Source organism: Sapajus apella, unplaced genomic scaffold (genome assembly GCF_009761245.1).
Source record: "Sapajus apella isolate SASKATOON/1434 unplaced genomic scaffold, GSC_monkey_1.0 scaffold35, whole genome shotgun sequence".
Classification (NCBI taxonomy): domain Eukaryota; kingdom Metazoa; phylum Chordata; class Mammalia; order Primates; family Cebidae; genus Sapajus; species Sapajus apella.
Window position 1 is genome coordinate 22,759,456 of NW_022436975.1, and position 20,428 is coordinate 22,779,883.

Genomic DNA, 20,428 nt, shown 5'->3' on the forward strand with positions numbered 1-20,428 from the left:
CTGACAGAAAATAAACTGCTAATCAAGAATATTATAACTGGTAAAAACTATCCTGTAAAAATAAAGAAGAAATAAGATTTTCCCAGATAAACAAAGGCTGAGAAAGTTTATCACCACTAGACTTGCCCTATTATAAATGCTGAAGAGAGTTCTTCAAGTTAAAATGAAAAAATGCTAAACAGCATCATAAAATCACACAAAAGTATAAAACTCTCTGGCAAAGGTCAATATATAGACAATTATAGAATCCTGTCAGAGTATAAGTGAAAAAAATACTTTTAAATTTGACATAAAAGTTTTAAACACGAGCATAAAAAGTAACTATTAATCTATGTTAATGGATATGCAATTAAGAAGCAGTATTATGCATAATCAAGAACATACGGTGGACATAGATGAATTGATATAAAGGAGTAGAGTTTTTCTGTGCAATTGAAGTTAAATTGTTATCAGTTTAAAATATATTCTTATAAATCTAAGATGGTTGATATAATTGCAATGTTAACTGATAAAAAATATGTATATGGGAGATTTTAACACTCCACTGTAAATAATAAACAGATCAATGAGACAGAAAATTATCAAAGATATCCAGCACTTGAACTCAGATCTGGAACAAGCAGACCTAACAGATATCTACAGAACTCCCCACCCCAAATCCACAGAATATACATTCTTCTCAGCACCACATCACACTTACTCTAAAATTGACCACATAATTGGAAGTAAATCACTCCTCAGTAAATGCAAAAGAACAGAAATCATAATAAACAGTCTCTCAGATCACAGTGCAGTCAAATTAGAACTCAGGATTAAGAAACTCACTCCAAACCACACAACTACATGGAAACTGAACAACCTGCTCCTGAATAAATAATAAAATGAAGGCAGAAATAAAGATGTTCTTCGAAACCAATGAGAATGAAGACAAAATGTGCCAGAATCTCTGGGACACATTTAAAGCAGTGTCTAGAGGGAAATTTATGGCACTAAATGTCCATCTGAGAAGCAAGGAAAGATCTAAAATCGACACCATATTGCCACAATTAAAAGAACTAAAGGAGAAAGATCAAACAAATTCAAAAGCTAGCAGAAGACAAGAAATAACGAAGATCAGGGCACAACTGAAGGAGATAGAGACACAAAAAACCCTTCAGAAAATCAGTGAATCCAGGAGCTGGTTTTTTGAAGAGATCAACAAAATAGATAAACCACTAGTCAGACTAATAAAAAAGAAAATAGTGAAGAATCGAATAGATGCAATAAAAAATGATAAAGGGGATTTCACCACCGATTGCACAAAAGTACAAACTACCATCAGAGATTACTACAAAGAACTCTATGTACATAAACCAGTAAATCTACAAGAAATGGATAAATTCCTGGACACTTAAACCCTCCCAAGACTAAACCAGGAAGAAATTGAATCCCTGAATAGACCAATAACAAGGTCTGAAGTTGAGGCAGCAATTAATAGCCTACCAACCAAAAAAAGTCCAGGACCAGATGGGTTTACAGCAGAATTCTACCAGAAGCACAAAGAGGAGCTGGAACCATTCCTTCTGAAACTATTCCAAACAATACAAAAAGAGGGAATCCTCCCTAATGCATTTTATGAGACCAACATCATCCTGATACCAAAACATGGCAAAGACACACCTAAGATAAAATTCCTGGCCAATATCCATGATGAACATTGATTCAAAAATCCATAATAAAATACTGGCAAACAAGCAACTTCAGCAAAGTCTCAGGATACAAAATCAATTTGAAAAAATCATAAGAATTCCTATACACCAATAGCAGACAAACAGAGCCAAATCATGAGTGAACTCCCATTCACATTTGCTACAAAAAGAACAAATTAACTAGGAATACAACTAACAAGGGACATGAAGGACCTCTTCAAGGAGAACCACTGCTCAAGGAAATAAGAGTGGACAAAAACAGATGGAAAAACATTTCATGCTCATGTTTAGGAAGAATAAATATCATGAAAATGGCCATACTGCCCAAAGTAATTTATATATTCAATGCTATCCCCATTAAGCTACTATTGACTTTCATCATATAACTGGAAAAAATCACCTTATACTTCATTTGGAACCAAAAAAGAGCCTGCATAGCCAAGACAATCCTAAGCAAAAAACACAGCTGGAGGCATCACACTACCTGACTTCAAACTATACTACAAGGCTACAGTAATCAAAACAGCATGGTACTGTTACCAAAACAGTGATATAGACTAATGAAACAGAACAGAGGCCTCGGAAATAATGCCACACATCTACAACCATCTGATATTTGACAAACCTGACAAAAATAAGCAATGGGAAAAGGATTCCCTGTTTAATAAATGGTGTTGCGCAAACTGGCTGGCCATGTGCAGAAAGCAGAAACTGGACCCCTTTCTTACACCTTATACAAAAATTACCTCCAGATGGATTATAGATTTAAACATAAGAGCTAACACCAGAAAAAGCCTAGAAGAAAACTTAGGCAAGACCATTCAGGACATAGGCATAGGCCTGGACTCATGACAAAAACACCAAATCAATGGCAACAAAAGCCAAAACAGACAAATGGGATCTAATTAAACTTAAAAGCTTCTGCACAGCCAAAGGAACAATCATTAGAGTCAACTGGCAACAAACAGAATGGGAAAAAAATATTTGCAAGCTGCCCATCTGACAAAGGGCTAATATCCAGAATCTAGAGAGAACTTAAACATATTTACAAGAAAAAACAAACAACCCCATCCAAAAGTGGGCAAAGGATAAGAACAGATACTTTTCAAAAGAAGAAATTTGTGTGGGGCTAAGGATGGGATAGCAGGGCATGGGGGAATTGGGGAGGGATAACATTAGGATAAATACCTAATGTAGATAATGGGTGATGGCTGCTGCCATGGTCTGTACCAAAGGCTTCAGTGTAAGGAAATGAACTCATTGCAGGTGAATGAACATTCCTCATTAGCCTAGAGCAGTGCTGCCCAATAGAACTTTCTGCAGTGATGAAAATGTCTTCTATCTGTGGTGTCCAATATGAGAGCTGCAAGTCAAATGGGCTGCTGAGCACTTGAAATGTGGCTAGTGTGACTGAAAAAAATCAATTATAAACTTCATTTAATTTTAACTAGGTTTAATTCAGGTAGCCACACGTGACTAGTGACTATCATAGTAGATGGCATAAATCTCAACAAAAATTTGCATATCCAATCCTCAAATATGTTTTGCTTTGCATACACACAATTTTAATTTGTTGTGAATACTTAAACAAGTATGGGCTGCTATTGCCACATGGCAATGATTTGTTGAACCCAGTAGAAACTCTCCTTTTAACCAAGAGCTCAAGTTACTCATCTGTTACTGTTTTCTCTGTAGTTATTTCAGTTTGAGATCTTTGATTTAGACCAAAGGGGATTATATGCATGGTTTTCATTGCTTCATTGGCTAGAAATGTAAAAGTATCTTTGAAATAAGAGCTGCTTTACAACAAGTTACTTGGGAAGTTCAAGTCCATGCTGTGTGTTCAATGCTGACTTCAGATTGGGTTCATTCCTCTGAAAGGATCTAAGAACCTCTGTATGGTCAGTTTACCTTGTAGCCCAGCAGCTGACTGAATTTGAAAGCTGTACCTGTAAAATATCACCCCTTGCATTTTCCTGTGGTTTACACTAGAGGAAACTCTTGAATATGCAGGTGGGTAGAGGTAGCAAGCACATGTTACCTGTGTTGTCTATGGTTTATCTGATTCTGGTTTGGAGCAAGTCTTACGTGACCATTAGAAATGAAGTTTAGAACTTTATAGCAATTGTAAAAAAAATATATATATATATATATATTGCTTTTTTATTAAAAAATAAAGAGTTGAGTCACATGGCAGACATGGACATAAAATTATAAAACTGGAATTCTCCCCACCCATCTAGTGTGGGACTATTGTATTAAAACATTTTAGAACCTGGCTAGAAACTCCCTAGATAATGAAAACACTGAACTTACATTGAGGGCTGCAAGAGGTTTATATGTGACAGACTGTGTCGGTGTCACATTTTTTGTGAATTTTGATGGGCATTGAAGGTATCTGAAATTATACTTGATCTGTAGAAGATATAAAATTTTTTTAAAAGGGTTAGTCAAGTAAAGGACTCCCAAACTAATTCTTGAAAAATCAAATATACAAGTTTACAGTTCTGCTAAAAATCAAGTAATTTGAACAAAGTTGAATCATTTGGAGTGAAGAAAAGATGTATTATTGCATATTAATTATAAAAATAAATATCCCAGAAGGCTGTTATTCAATTGCTCTATATCTCATAGGCATGGAAAAAGATGAATTCTCAAAAGATCCTTTTGATTTTTTAGATCTTCATTATTAAGGCAAAACTACCCAAGGAAATATAAAGACTAGAAATAACATTAAATGATGCTATTAGAAACTATTGAAATATTAGGGGAAAACTGAGGAAGTAAAGGAAAAAATTATGTTACAAGTAGATAACACAATAATATGGAAAAAATGAGAACAATATTTGGCATCTCCAGTAGATTACACATCTATAGTAACAACATTTTAAATATTTTTCAAATAATTATAAAAATAAATTTTAGATTATGATGATAAAATAAACTTACGTGGTAGTCTTGGCAGGACTTGTCCATTGTGGAAGGCAACATGCAGAAATCTAAAAGTACCTTTGAAACAGAAAAACCAGCCATAGCGGTAGCCCAGTATATATTAGAAAGAATTTTATCCCATTTTCAAAAAATAACACACAAGATATTTCCCTTCCTTTTCCTGGCTTTTTGCATCTCAAGGATAAATAATAATCTATGTCATCCAGGAACAAAGTTTAACATAAAAATTGTTACAAATACATCTGCATGTTTCAGAAAAAACCAGGTGATTCAGAAAAATACCATGTGCTTGAGAGTAAAATCGCATGTACTAAAATTTAGGGAAGAGATATTCTACTAGTTTTGCCTAAGATTTGATATCTTTCTGGGCTTCTAAAGGATATATAAATTACAGGTTGAGCAACCCTAATCTGAAAATCTAACATTCCAATATGTTTTGAGGACCCACACGATGTCACAAGTGGAAAATTCCACACAAAAGTACTTAACACAAACTTTGTTTCATGCACAAAATTATTTAAAATATTGTAAAAAATTAACTGTAGGCAATGCTTTTAAGGATTATATGAAGCACAAATGAATTTTGTATATACACTTGGATCTCATACCCAAGTATACTCATATACTCATACTATGATAACCCAGTATATGTAGGCCAATATTTTGAAATCCAAAACACTTCTGGTCCCAAGCAATTCAGATAAGGGATAGTCAATCTGTCTGATTCCTTTGCTCAGTTTCTTACAGTGACAGCTTTGTCCCTAATCAAGATGTTTCATCCCAGGACTGGAGTCTTTCTATGGTTTAGGTTCAATCTTCTGAATTGCCCCAGTCTGGAGTAATATGTTTGTTTCTATACCTCATATTCCAAGCAACATGGAGAGTATGTGTTTAGAGGCAGGTAGACAAGATAGTGGGGGATAGATACTGTAACAAGAAATAGATGAACCCTCTAGATATTTAACTCAGAGAAAGAACTAGAGCCACCTATGATGTGTGGAAAAAAATTTTGTGGGGTTGCATAAGCAATTTGAGACAACTCAAATCTCTTGGTCCAAATTTATGATCTTGAGAAAGAAATACCACTTGGCCAGGCTGCCCTCTTGGAACCACGACTGGACACAATACCCCATATGGAGCCAACAGGAGCTCCTGGGGCAGCTGGTGAGCCCCACCTGCAGAATTTGAGGGTAGCCCCACCTGCAGACTATATCTAGAGGGGAAGAAACAGGGCCCTGGATAGTCTCGGGTACCAAAGGGACTTAGAAAACTTCAAGGAAGACTCTATTGGTGACTGGATGGCAGTAAAGGGGATCTTAACAAACATTATGAAAAATAAAGACAAGACTAGTCAGTACTGCTGTTCAAGGTAGAAACAGGCAGGTCTGGTTGTTATAGTTTGAAAACTTGTTAGTAATCAACATGGGCAAAATAAAGGATGGGCTGCCTTGGGTGAGAGCTGGACACGATTGCAAGAGCAACTTTTAACAAATGTTGTATAAGTAATTCAAATGTGTTATGTTGAGGTACATTGATTTAAGTTCATTTATTTGGTTAAAAAGCATTCATAATACCAAAGTAATACAAGCAAGTCATTATAGAAAATTACCTAGAAAATATAGTAGCATAAAGAAGAAACTAAAAACTATGCACAATCCTATAAGAGATCATTCTTATTAACATTGTGGTATAATTTCAGTTCTTTACTATGTTCTCACATGTGAATATTTCACCTTTTTAATAATTATAAATGATGCTGCAGGAAGCATTCTATATAAATCTATCTGTATCTCTGATTATTCATTAAGACAGATTCTAACAACTATAATCACTGAATAAGAAAGTTTGAGATCATTTTCAACCTTGAGTATTTATGCTTCCTTTGATGAGATTTAGCCACCTATCAGGATAATCTGTACACTATTTGTACTAGTACATTTGTACTAGACTGGCTCCAATTTTCATTAGGCATTATAAAGAAAAAAATGCACACAATGTTTAGCACATAGGAAGTCTTTATTCAATAAATAAAAACAAAATGCAGAAATCTAAAGTAACTTTGAAACAGAAAAACCAGCTATAGTGTTTTTTAATAATAACCACATGAGCAGTATAAAAACACCAGGGGGTATATTATGTACCAACTATTATCCTTAGCACTTTGTATATTTTACCTCTACTTTTGTATTCACTCTGTAAACTCAGCATCATTGTTTTAGACATAAATAAAATAGAAAATAAAGCTCAGAGAGGTGAAATGACTAACCTAAAGCAGCACAGCAAGAGGAAGCACCAGAATTAAATCCCATGACCTCCAGAAGGCTCTAAATCTGGTCTTTTTTTCCCTTTGTCACTATATCTTCCTGCCTCCTCCAGCATTTGAATATATGTTTCCCTTTGCATGACATTGGAAGTGATTCTGCTTTTTCTGTCTGTCCCAGCCCTCAAATCCCAACTTTCCCAGATCTTTTATTTGCATACTTTAATACTCATCTGCTCAGCAGTTTGTGAATGTTTGTCTTGTATGGGGTGTCAGGTCATATGTGGGTCTGTATGTAATGTAGCATAGGGATTCACACAATGCAAATAGACCATGCCAGTCATAAGAGCTTTTTCCCATTGTTCTTGAGATGTTGACTATCCTCAGGGAAGCTTTAATCTTTACAGTTTGGGTAGAGCCAGAATTCAGTATTTCTCTACTCTAAGGAAACCAATTGCATAAGACTGGCTATATGTGACAATGAACACTAGGTGCTGGAGCTCAGTATAGAAAGGAAGAGGTGGGGCTTTTCAAATAGGAGAGTGATTGCCCCATCCGCCCAGCAATTCCTGCCTCCTGAGAAGGCAGGCTCAGGTACCAAATCTCATTCTTATGAGAAGCCAGATATCTGCAACCTTAAAGAAAGCATCCTGGTTTCAAATGTTAGCAATTAATGCAAATTTGGAACGGCAATAACATGCACGCTAAACAAAATATATTTTAAGGCTTTATTCAGCCAGCAAACACGGTTTGTAGTCTCTTTTATAGGCACAGATTGTTTGAATAAAAAAATCTGTTTACCATATTATCCTGCATTACACATAATAACTAATAGGATTCTTTAATCCAAGAAGGTCCTCATTAAATATTTGTTGTCTAAATTCCCTGATAGCCTAGGGGAAACTAGAAGCTTTATTTCATGATAGAAATTATTATTAGGTTGGATTATGACAATAAATCTTCACATCATATACGCCAAGCACAACCCCAGGAAGAATTTTGCTTTAGAGAGCTTATCTTCATGCATTCAGGGAGGTATTCTATCATTTCCAAAACTGGACATTTATTGCTTGGAGAATTATGATTAAAAACCTTAAGACATTCATCCCATCTGTAAAAATATGAATACATAAGACAAGCACAAGTCTTCAACCTTCTGTTCCCACAACAGTTGAAACTCAAGATTATTTCTTTAGGAGAAATTCAAACTTAATCTTATTCATGAAATGCAATGCTTGTCCTCGGTTCTGACGGAGGCAACATGTAAATCAAGATCAACCCAGTAATAGGATCCTTGCCCATTAATAGACATTAGGAATATGAGAACATTTTGGGATAGCTGTTACAATCATTGTTCTGTCTCTTCTTCTAAATGTCTTTCAAAGAAGCCAGGACTGTATTTTCTTTCTCTCCTGAAGTCATAAAACAGTAAGTACTTACAGACCTAATCATGTTGGGTACAGATTCCACATTCACATACCTACACCATCAATGTAGTACTGGGCTGATATTTAATAGCTAATCCATAAGTTAAACTACAAATTAACACATGTAAAGTGAATTGATAAGCAGAGCCTCTGCAAAGAAAAGTTGGCCCCTTTTCTTCATCATCATCCAATTGAACAGGGTAAGAAGGTGCTTACCACCAAGGAGGAACTAAATCTACAGCAGGATACAAAGAAGAGCCCATTTGTCTCCAAGAGCCTATCAAATTTTCTGTTAACTCTATCAGTGAAACCCGTCTAGTATATCTGTATTATCAATAGAAAAGTTCTGGTTGAACATGTTCACTAAAAAGTGCTTTAAAGGAACAATCAACAGAAGATTTTTGAGACTGCTCATGCTCAAAAACAAGGGCTTGATCTGCCTTGACTATGAGATTGTTCACTCTGCGTCCACTATTAGGTGACACTGAGTGTGCATGTCTATCTGTGATTATACAGAAAGCGATATTATGAGATATGAGAAATTAGACAAACTATCCTCTAACTTCATAATTAAAACTCTCAGAACATGGTTTAGAAACCCACAACCACAAAAGATTATGTGCTAAGAGATCTCCCATTAGAGGACACTGATAACAACCTGGATTCACCTTGGGTAATATTTTTGCTAGCATCCAGTTTTAGGGTTTCTGTTGGCACCTGTCAGGCAAGTTCAGGGAGGGCAGTGCAGAGTTTGCTTGACAGTGACATGGTGCCAGACACTACGCATGCCTGAACCCTTGGAGTCTCATAAGAGTATTGCGAAGCTTGGTCTCAATGTGCCCATATTTTATTTTGTTAACAAATATAAATTGAAGATCATAGAGGTAAAGTAATGTGGCTGTTGTCACTAAAAAATTCATTCAAAAATTATGTAAACATTTAAAAATAATAACTAAAGGAGTATAATTGGATTGCTTATAACACAAATGATACATGCTTGAGGGGACAGATACCCCATTCTCCATAATGTGTTTATTATGCATTCCAAGCCTGTATCAAAACATCTCATGTGCCTGATAAATACATATACCTACTATGTACCCACAACCAATTAAAAATTAAAGACTTCTTAAAAATTTAGGTAAACAACTGATATTTCAGTATTTTGATTAATGGCTGAAACTCATTTCTTTTCTCTTATTTTCTCTCAGACTTGGAATCATCCCCGACACCAGAGAACACTTAATGACAGTGGGCAGGAAGACAGCGTACCGTTTGCTCCTGATGGTCATAAGAACCACCTCCTTCCTCTCATTGTGAAGTGCAAGGTGCAAAAAGGAGGCCTGCTGCTTGTTCAGGACTATGTCAGCATTGTGGCTCAGAAGAAGGGCAACGGCTTTGGCATGGCCTTCCCTTGCAGCAAAGTGAAGTGCAGTGTTCTTCTGAAGAAAGGGACACAGAAATTGTGGTAACCATGCCCAATCTGCCTTGTTTCACTGCTGAATTGCTTAAAAGATCTTAGCAACACTAAGTATTTAATACCAAAATATGTAGCATTTAAAACTGGTGTTCAAGCTTCAAAATAATGGCGTTTATAGTTCAAACATGGTGTGAGTGTGCATGTGTGAAAAGTGGGTCTGTTTATGCATGCGTGGGAAGTGGGTCTGTGTGTAGGGGTGGGGCAGGGGGAGAGACAGAGAGAGACAGAGACAAAGACAGAAAGAGAGAAAGAAACAGAGAGAATGAATTCCAAGGAGGTTGTTTTGTGTTGCTTTTGCAACGGGATGATTCCACAAGGACAAAGGACAAGCTTTCAGGGTAAAAAGATATTGGGTCGAACACAGAAGAAAATACTCCTGTGATTTATCCTCTGGTAGAGCAGTGCCCTACAGATTTGGGGTTTCCCAAGCTTGTACATTTAAAAAAAAAAACAAAAACAGAGACTGTTATAAGGTTGACAATGTTTAGTTTTCCCATGACTTTTTTTTTCTTTTTAAAAAAGGCAACAACAATTATTTATCTCTGTTATTACAAATGTACATTTCAATAGTTATTCTCCCCAAAAGAAGGAAGGACATAATAGCACAATAAAGGGCAGTCCTTCGAGTCAACACTTTAAAATAATGCACTTATTTTAATGAAAACTTACCCCTTCCTTCATTTTTCCGAGTTACCAGGGAGTAAAAGCTTTACCATCAACTCACAATGTTCTGTGGACCAGACTCCCTGAGACTACAGGGTTCCTCAATATTCACCCACCCCTTGGTATTCTCCCATTTCTGTTGTTTTTGATTCATACTTCGCCTCAAGAGTCTGCTTGCTAAAAACCCAAAAAGCCTAGGAAAAGAGCAAGGAAGGAAAGAAGGTGTCTAGGAGGGTTTGCTGGCAATGCTGGAAGTTTCTGTTATGTCAAGATTCTGGGTAAGTGTGAGGACCACAGTACATACCCCGTCTTCATCTATGTGAACTGTGTACTTCAAATTAGCATCAAGAATGACCTTCATGGTCTGAGTGTAGCCACCTATGGATGCATGATGCAAAGCTGTCCAGACATTGTGGTCACTGATAAAGAGTTAAGAAAAGATGTGTGCATACACTTAACAGATGACATGCAGGATGGGATGCCACCTGGCTCTTTCTAGGTAAATTTGATGACAACGAAAAGCATAATTGAGATGTGGCAACTAATATTTATGAAATAGTTATAATAAATGAGTGAATTTCAAGTGATCTTAATCTACTTGTAATATGATTCACTCATGTTTTTTATTTAGTGGTTTAAGATATGAAAGTATATAAACACATTACCAAACACTTTGGGGTAGAAGTACACTTAGCGTGTCTGTATCATACATAATTTTTTCAAAGCTATAATGAACTTATACACATCAATTTAAATATTGTTTTATTTTTTCATTGAATATTGTATCAAAAAAATTTTTATGAAGTGGTGTTAGTCTTCATGGTCAATAGTTATTGGTAATACTACTAATAATATAGCACATGGCTATAAGACACTTAGCTTAATGTTACTTACTAGTCTAATAGTTCAAGTCTGAAACACTTTCGTCTTGTGCTTTCAAAGATGCTTACATAATCACTTTGAAAAATGTTTATTCTTTTTCAGAAGAAAAAGAAATTTAAGATGTAAATATAATGAAGCCTTGTAATATTGCTAATACTTTTTTCAAATTAAACGTAGAAAACATTTTCTGACATAATTTAATTTCAGTGCTAGTGAGCAGATGTTTTAGGGTATAAGAGCCATGTTGCTATTTCAGCTACGATAAAATTAAACAAAACTATCTGGTCTGGGTCTACTTGGGTCACCTTTGTAGGTCAGCTGCTTTGTGTTTCTTTGTAAACCAGAAGAAACTGAGCAAAGCATTCATTTTTGCAGCTGTATCACTTAATTTTCTGGCATCAGTATTCTCACAAGAAAATTTGTTTCTAAATATTAGCCTAATAAGCTCTTTGCTACTGCTCTGGTGAAATACCAAATGAAATACCTCTGTAAATTATTTCCAGAATTTTTTTCTTTTTTTACAACAACATCATTTAATTATGTCACATATTTCATTATGATTACATATTTTAACTTGGTTTTGTTTCTTGTGCTTGAGTTCCTTTAAGTATAATAAAATTCAGAAATTTTTACTGTCTCCTGCTGTCACTTAAGGGGAGCTTTTTATGTCTACCATTCATCAGATTGAAGAAGTAAGGTATTTGAACGTGTGTGTGTGTGTGTGTGTGTGTGTGTGTGTGTGCATGCAAACACTCACATACACAACTATCGTTTTGTATCTACATTGGAAGATGCCAGCATGATGAGCTAAAATATGAAAAACTGTATTTCAAAGATTCTGAGAAAGACTCTGCTCAAAGCCACTATTCTGTGACCTTGGACAAGGTTCTTCAATTCTAGAAACTTTAGTGTCTTTGTCACTTGGAAATAATACTGACTTCCCTTTCAGTATTTAAGAAGTTATGTGTTGATGATAAAACAAAATGGGTTAAACTACTCAGTGACAACATAATTAAAATATAATGAAAAGATAGCCTGAAAATGGCTAATTAGAAAGACTAAACACTCTAATCATATATCCTCACCTGAGAAACAATGCACCCTTTTTCAGAAGAAGCTGAACTACTTTTTCACGTCCATTCTTTGCTGCCAGATGGAAAGGAGTCATTCCATGAAGGTCCCCTTCATTCAGAAGCTTCCTATCAGTTATGTCTTGTAGGAGCCTCTGACAGGTATTGATACGCCCGTAACTTGGAAAAAATTAGGTTTCAGATTTTCAAAGCAAATATTAAACAGAAAGAAGACATACATTGCAAGACTGAACTCCTACCTGGCTGCAAAATGCAGAGGTGACTTTTTATCTTTGCTTTTGGAATGAATGGACACATTAAAGCCAAAGAGGTTATTTACAGAACCAGGATCCCCCTGTCTACATGCATAATGTAGACGGGTACACCCATCGTTGTCTTCATCCATTTCCAGCTCTGATGTGTTGCATCTATAGGAAAAAAATAATATTATACAAATAATTCTGCTATTATGCTAATATGATGGTTTTCAAACTATTCTGTAGGAAAATATTTTCCAGCAAGGGTCAACATGTATTCCTTTGGGTCAAAAATGTAAATTCCCTAAAGGATACCAGAATAAAATAAATGTGAATAAAGTTCAATGCTGTCTCCATGTAATGTACATTACCATATTAAAGGCTCTGGGAGATCCTGTAAATAGGAAAATGTACTTAACATTTTTAACTCAGGATTTTTCAAACATACTTGACCACAGCCCTTCTCTCTGCCCCTCCTCTCATTTCCCCACACCCCTGAATAACACCCAACAGCTTCATGTTAATAATACCTGTTAGGTAAAATGGAAAGGATGTTAAAATTAGGTTTTCTTTATCTTTTATATGTATAGTGAATTAAAAATGAATGACAAATGAGTAGCTTAGTCCAATCAATTATTATTTTGCAATTTTTGCCAAAAAATTTCAAATACATATATATTTTTGATTCCTTATTAAAGATAGTGACAATATTGAAATCTGTTTATGATAAAAATGTGGGGAATTTCACATGCACTTGATAGTCACTCAGTATTAGCTGGTGAATAGAAATATGAAAATAACGGTTTTAACGCAACTCGAGTATGCTGAGTAGCTTTTTTTTAATTGATGATGTAGTACTGATAATTCATACCCATGGTTGGTTTTCCACTGATAAGCAAATCACAACAGTAAAAGAATAAAGAAAAGCAAGCTAAGTATACATCTATGTATACTCATAGATGATAGTATATGAAATCCTTCTGTAACTTAAAAAACTCAATCTCAATACAATTAATTATCATCATCACACCACCATCACCCTGTTTTAACTAAATATTCAAATATATCATCTTTGTTTTAATACATTCTTAAAATTCCAGAATCAGCTTTTATAATAATTAAATTATAATAAACAAAATTAGTTCATCCTCTGTTGAACCCAAATTAGTTAATGGAAATCCATAGATATGCATTACCTGCATAAACTCGGGTCGCAGATTTTTTAATCCATAAGGTTGCTGCACAGTTAAATGCAGAAAATTATGTCCAAAATTATCTTTTATATCTACTTGGGCACCTAAAAAAAAAGCACAATGTAAATATAAATTCTATTCACTTATTTAATGCATCGTTTATGTGAATTTTCAACTTACCAAAAAAGTTTTGACTTAAAATTTCACTGACCTTTAGTTTACAGGAAATTTTATTTAGATGACAAAACTAAACATAATTAAAAATGGGCTTACTATATGTGTCTGTTTGTGTGTGTGTGTGTGTGTGTGTGTGTGTGTGTGTGTGTGTGTATGTGTAAGTGGAATAGAAAATATGTGATACATTACATAAATACATGAGGCCTTACCTCTTAAAGCATAAAATATAAATATATAGACACATTAGAAATCAAGAAAGAGGATGATAGCAGTGAAGGACCCCTCACTTCTTTATCAGAGGCCCAGGTTAGACTCTACAATGGGGATAGCTATTATACCTATACCACATATGACAGATAAACTGAAAGAAAGTTGATTAAACATCCAGCAAATGCCTAGGGTACAAAAATTGCTTTATAAATGTTACTTGCTATTGTTCTGAAAGTATCTTTTTAAGTATTGATCCCTTACTGGACTGAAAATTATTCTAGACATAAAACATGTTCTATTTATCTTTGTATTGATGGCACCTGGCCCAGAGCCTGGTACATAATAGATGGTTAGTAAGCGTTCATCTAACCAAATTGAGTAATATTTCCAAAGACTTGGCTTGGTTCCTCCTGGTACCTTTAGAGAGTAGCAAATTTACAATATTCCAAGATGCAGAAGCAGTTGCTAATATAAGTTGAGAGTGTCCTTCAGAATCGATGCTATTAATATCTGCTCCCTAAAAATCAAACAAGCCATTCAACAAGGAGCTCACAAACTACAAACAGATAAATCAGCATACATTGCAATCTCTAAATGAGGTTAATTAATTGATACAGAGTGTCTATATTATGGCGACCACTAAAGTGTACAACTTATTATAGAACAATTTAAAATTTCTCCATAATTCATATGTTGTATCATCAGAAATCAAAGCATTCTTTAATAATTTCAACAAAAAATGATTCTCACTTGTTAGGCTTCATATTGACACCTGGCAATAGCTCTAGTTACTACTTAAACCATAAAAATAATATCCTTTTACCTAGATCAATATTCTAGTTTCCACTGTAAGAAATAATTTTTAAATGTGTATAATTGTAAAAGTCTTCCAAATTTATTACATATATGATTAAGAAAAATTCACAAAAACTTTCCCTTTTTAAAAAATCCTATTTTAACTGAAATAGATGAACTGAAGTAACTGAATTGACATCACTCAAATTCTAAAGTAAAATTTTAGCCAAGCATTTATTTGATAAAATTTATATTTAAAAATCACATTAAACATATATTGTTAAAATGAATAAGTCAATGTTAACCATTATGTATCATAATATTTGATATGACAAGAAATCAAAGGGCTTTTAAAATCTCATGGAAAGAATTCTATACTTTACACAGAGTAATAAAAAATATTAATAGCTTAAACGCCAAGTGTGGATATTCCTGTGTTCATTTGGGACCCACCGAATATAAATGACAATGGGGGCAGCATCCCCATGGCAAGCTCCATGGTGGTCAGTGAAACCACAGTTCTCTTGCCCAGTGAAGAAGAGACGGCAGCCTTTGCATGAAAACATGAATGACCAAGGTTTAAAGTTTATGGTATATAATGCATAGTTTAAGATATGTAATAAGTTTCCCCAGGACTCTTCTAGGTAAATGTCACAATTTCAATAGTTGTTGTTGACAATACAAAATGTTCAATACAGCCAATGGAAATCCGTCATTGCTGATACGGTGTACTTAAATAAATTTGCCATACATTTATCTGCATAATGGGCTTATAAAAGTTCAACTCGGGCCGGGCGCGGTGGCTCAAGCCTGTAATCCCAGCACTTTGGGAGGCCGAGGCGGGTGGATCACAAGGTCAAGAGATCGAGACCATCCTGGTCAACATGGTGAAATCCCGTCTCTACTAAAACTACAAAAAATTAGCTGGGCATTGTGGCGCGTGTCTGTAGTCTCAGCTACTCAGGAGGCTGAGGCAGGAGAATTGCCTGAACCCAGGAGGCGGAGGTTGCGGTGAGCCGAGATCGCGCCATTGCACTCCAGCCTGGGTAACAAGAGCGAAACTCCGTCTCAAAAAAAAAAAAAAAAAAAAAAAAAAAGTTCAACTCAAAAACTGACTGATTTCACTTCTTAGAATGTAAATGATCTCATGTTTCATGTTTTCACTTGTAATAAGCCTTGGACAATAATTTTTAGTTCCTCAGTTTTTCACTGTTTGAAAGGAGGCACTGAGGCAGCTGGGATAGGAGCTTCCCCAGTACTGCCTGTCCTGCCTCCACCTTAAAGCCACCAGGGTGGAAGAAGCATCACTGCCCAAGCTCACACTCCTCTAGGACCCTCTAACAGACCATGGGAACAGCTTTCCTTGCAATGTACCTGCAAACTTCCTGCACTAAAAACACCGATATGGATATCCAAAAGTGGTCTTTGGCACTTCGAACTTCACAGTAATGTTTGGCCTTTACCTATTCATAGGCAAAACACTCTGCTTCCAAGCATGTCAATCATCCTTTTGTACACTTTTTTTGCTGATAAGCAAGAGATTAAAATTTGATTATTTTTGAAAATTATGTAATTATATAATTTTTCAACTATAAATAATAATAAAAATAAACCAGTAAATGGAATAGTTACCACTGAAATTAAATCGTCTGCTAGTTCATGGTGATCAAATAATTAGCTCTGAAAAAACAGAATTATAACCGTTATAATTATAGTACTATTGATGTAAATATAAATGTATTTAATAAAGCTACTATATTTAGAAAGTGAATTTAATCATAGAATAACGTGATAGAATGTTGGAGAATTAGTAAGCTTTCAAAATTTGTAATTTGATTCTTATTATAGTAGCAGTTTCAAAGTAATAATAACAGGAAAACACCAAATACATCACAATATTTTCTTCCTCATCTTTTAGTAAACCTATTTTCTCCTGTAAAATCACCATGAAGAGGTTTTGAAGTAAGTAGTAACATCTCTACCAAGACAGAAAAGACAAGGAAATCACTGGTATTGCTATGATTATGGGGAATAGCAACAGCTACATACAAGGTACATCTCAAATCACTTTCGGGGTTCAAAAAGTCCCTCTTTGGGAGACTCCTCTTTGGCAAAAGTTAAAAGGCAGTGTTAACTTCTGAGGTTTTATGAAGCCAAAAATGATTATGGAGAGAACTGAAAACGTTTTAGTATCATCTCACAGTCAGTCATAAGGATAATGTTAATTAACAAAGCAAGTAAAAGTTTTCAATCTACATTAAAGCACCACCTTAACACATGTTAATACTAATGATTTAAACCTTTATGTTTCCTATGGCAAATATCATTTCTTTGTTTCAAGATTGTCTCAACTATTCTTGACCTTTTATATACAAATTTAAGAATCGGTTTGCTAATTTTCACCTCAAATATGACAAGAGGTTGCATTATATTTAAAATATATTAATTATATTTAGTAATTTTAGGGAATAAAATATAACATTAAGGACCCATCTACCTATAATTTCCTCTCATGCATATTAATATATTAAGGCTGTGTTCTGAAGACACACTTTAAAAATAACCAAATCATTGGGTTTCTAAATTGGCTACACATTGGAATCAAAGAGGTTATTTTTTTCTCATTCCTGTCACTCATCACGGAGATTTTATATATTCAAGGGTATTAATTGGCACTGGGATTTTATGAGCTACTCACATGATTCTAATGTGCAACAGTTTGAGAATCTCTGGTCTGGAGATTAGTATATTGAGTTTTCACTTCATTTCACTGGCTCTTTTTTAACTTTTTTATTTTACTAGATCATTTTCATATCACCAATCCTGGATTCATATATGACAGTCTGTTTTTACAATTCTATGTTGTCTTACTTTTACATAACTGATTAACCTCCTTTAAATTTTTAAGGTCTCAAGTATCTTTATTTTAAAATTCTTTTCAGATTGCCCTATTATTTCTATTTTCTTGGAAATAAAATGGCTTTTGTTGACTTTGTTTGTTTCATAAGTTTTCTTTTATGCTATACAATTTTAGTTTGTAGATTCATCCTAAGGGGGAGTTTCTTTCTTTTCACACATATCCTATCATGGCTGGTGGTTTTGCAAATGTGTACATTCATTAGAAATAGATCTTATATTGGTAGCTAGAGTTTCTTTTTTTTCTAACAGATATTTAGATAGATTTCCAGGTCTGGTCACCTATTGAAAATATATTGGCAGCTCTGAGACACTGAGACACACACACACACACACACAGAGAAAGAGAGAGAGAGAGCGAGCTCGCGCGTGCGTGCGTGCTTGTGTGCGTGTGTGTGTGTGTGTGTGTGTGTGTCTGAGACAGTGAAGGGTCAACTCAGACAACTTTCACCCACATCGGCAGCATCTGATACTTGTCTTTACAAAGTCTACAATGCTTGTTTAATTAATTTCTAGTCTACGATGTTTGTTTAATTAATTTCCAGTCCTGTCCTAGCACCTATTAAGCCTACAGTTTAATACACTTTCCCTGATGTGTATTTCTAACAAACTTCACAGAAATTTTTTATCATTTTTGGCAACTTGGTTATAATTTCCTAAAACTATATCTTTTGAAACCATTTATCTATAATTGGGGGGTTAGCAGAAGGGATTAGAGTGTGAAATGTGAAATATCCATATGTATCTGCTCCATTATTGTCACTGAAAATGGGGATAAAATAAACATGAGAAATTGGAACAGACTAGAAAGGGCTTGGAAGACCTTGTAGGTAGACTTTTTTAGCATACAGAAAATCAATCTTAATCCTATATCTGCTGGACTCCATTCAGAATATGCCACAGGAGATTTTATTCTGTGAAATTTATTTAATATTGTACTTCCATTCCCTGGGAACACAAGCAATTCCAGTAAATACACAGGGTCTTTGTTATTTTTCTCTATTTTGAACAACATAATCTTTGCTTCCATTTGTGCTAACTGCTCTTTGCAATTTCTATTTCAACATGTGAAGACTAAAGTTCTGTGTTCAGAATGGTAGGCAGGAAACTTGCCTGTGAAGTACAGTCTGATGGCTTTCATCAGCTGCATTAACAATATCCATGCCACCAGAATAGGATGATATCAACAATTTAACAATCTCAGTCGCTCCATGATGGGCAGCAAAATGAAGGGCTGTGCACTTTGCCTTCTGTAAAAGGTTTGAATACTATAATCAATATTTAAATCCCAATTTCAGAATATAACTCAAATTCAGCTGTGAGTTTTTTTTGTCCCAGGTAAATAAAATCAAGGAACATGTACCACATTTCAGATGATTAATTTCAGTTTCATCTGATCACCATTAATCATCTGAAATGTGACAGATATTCCTTGATTTTATAGACCTACAAAGAAAAAAACTGTAGCTAACAGTTGTGCTTGTTTCTAATAAAATAACTCTTGGCATATACTTCCACCATCATGATCTGGGTGCCATTCTTTCCCCCAGGAACATGAGAACAGTGTCTCATTCATTGCTATAAGTACTCAGACTCCATACCACCAATGGCTGCTCTTCATTTCTATATTGAAGGGACTTAGGATCAGTGTCCAGAAGCTACATGAGATTAATAACGAATCTCTTCCTCCAGAAAGCACAGGACTTTGCAGAATCTTGAAGGGGAGCTTATTACCACCCAAAACTCAGACATTGAAGAAACGGGGGCCAGAACTCTCCACTTTTGGTCAGAGAAGCCTGGTATAAGGTCAGATTCCAAACACAGTCAACATTTTTATATACATATTCTTAGAAATTAGTTAAGTGTTCCTTAATTTTAAAAATGATAACTCTTCCAAACTGAACTAAAGGCAAAGACATTCATCATTGGGCATTAATATTCCTGGCTGAATATTATCATCTTCTGAGGGTAGGCCTTAACTTATTTAATGGCAATTGAACTAGATATATTCTTTATTCTATGTGTATTAGTGTCTTCAATTGTTTTCGGGAGGTCTCAAAAATCTTTACATAGATTGAAACTTGGGGTATTCTCTTGTTCTGCTTCTGCATAAGCCAAAGAAAATAATATCATTTCTTGTATGTATTTCAATGTAAACCATAAAAGAGCTATAACGCATTTTATATGCTTATGACAATTCTAAGATAAAGATATCATATAGAATATGAAAAGTTACCTCCACTAGGTCTATTTGTGCACCATTGTTCAGGCACATTTTGACAATTTCTAAGTCACCATTTTGCACAGCCAGGTGGAGAGGATTGGCTTTCTCATTATTCACACAGCTGATGTGCAACTGTCTACTGTACCCATGCTCTTCGCCTTTAGGAGAAAATAGCATTCAACATAACAAAATATATAAAATGAATAATAGGGAGTATTCAGAAAAAAAATGGTC

The 20,428-nt window shown here is 34.9% G+C and overlaps 1 protein-coding gene across 1 annotated transcript in view; it reads right to left on the reverse strand.

The window, feature by feature from the left end:
- LOC116563625 (transient receptor potential cation channel subfamily A member 1-like) overlaps positions 1 to 20,428 on the reverse strand; it is a 54,208-nt gene that overhangs the window by 20,317 nt on the left and 13,463 nt on the right. The window contains 12 exon segments of the mRNA XM_032296330.1: positions 4,005 to 4,103; positions 4,638 to 4,700; positions 7,921 to 8,011; positions 9,600 to 9,766; positions 10,775 to 10,889; positions 12,438 to 12,602; positions 12,683 to 12,843; positions 13,867 to 13,976; positions 14,677 to 14,776; positions 16,687 to 16,734; positions 19,080 to 19,220; positions 20,207 to 20,352. Of these exon segments, the coding sequence (XP_032152221.1) occupies positions 4,005 to 4,103; positions 4,638 to 4,700; positions 7,921 to 8,011; positions 9,600 to 9,766; positions 10,775 to 10,889; positions 12,438 to 12,602; positions 12,683 to 12,843; positions 13,867 to 13,976; positions 14,677 to 14,776; positions 16,687 to 16,734; positions 19,080 to 19,220; positions 20,207 to 20,352 (1,406 nt within the window).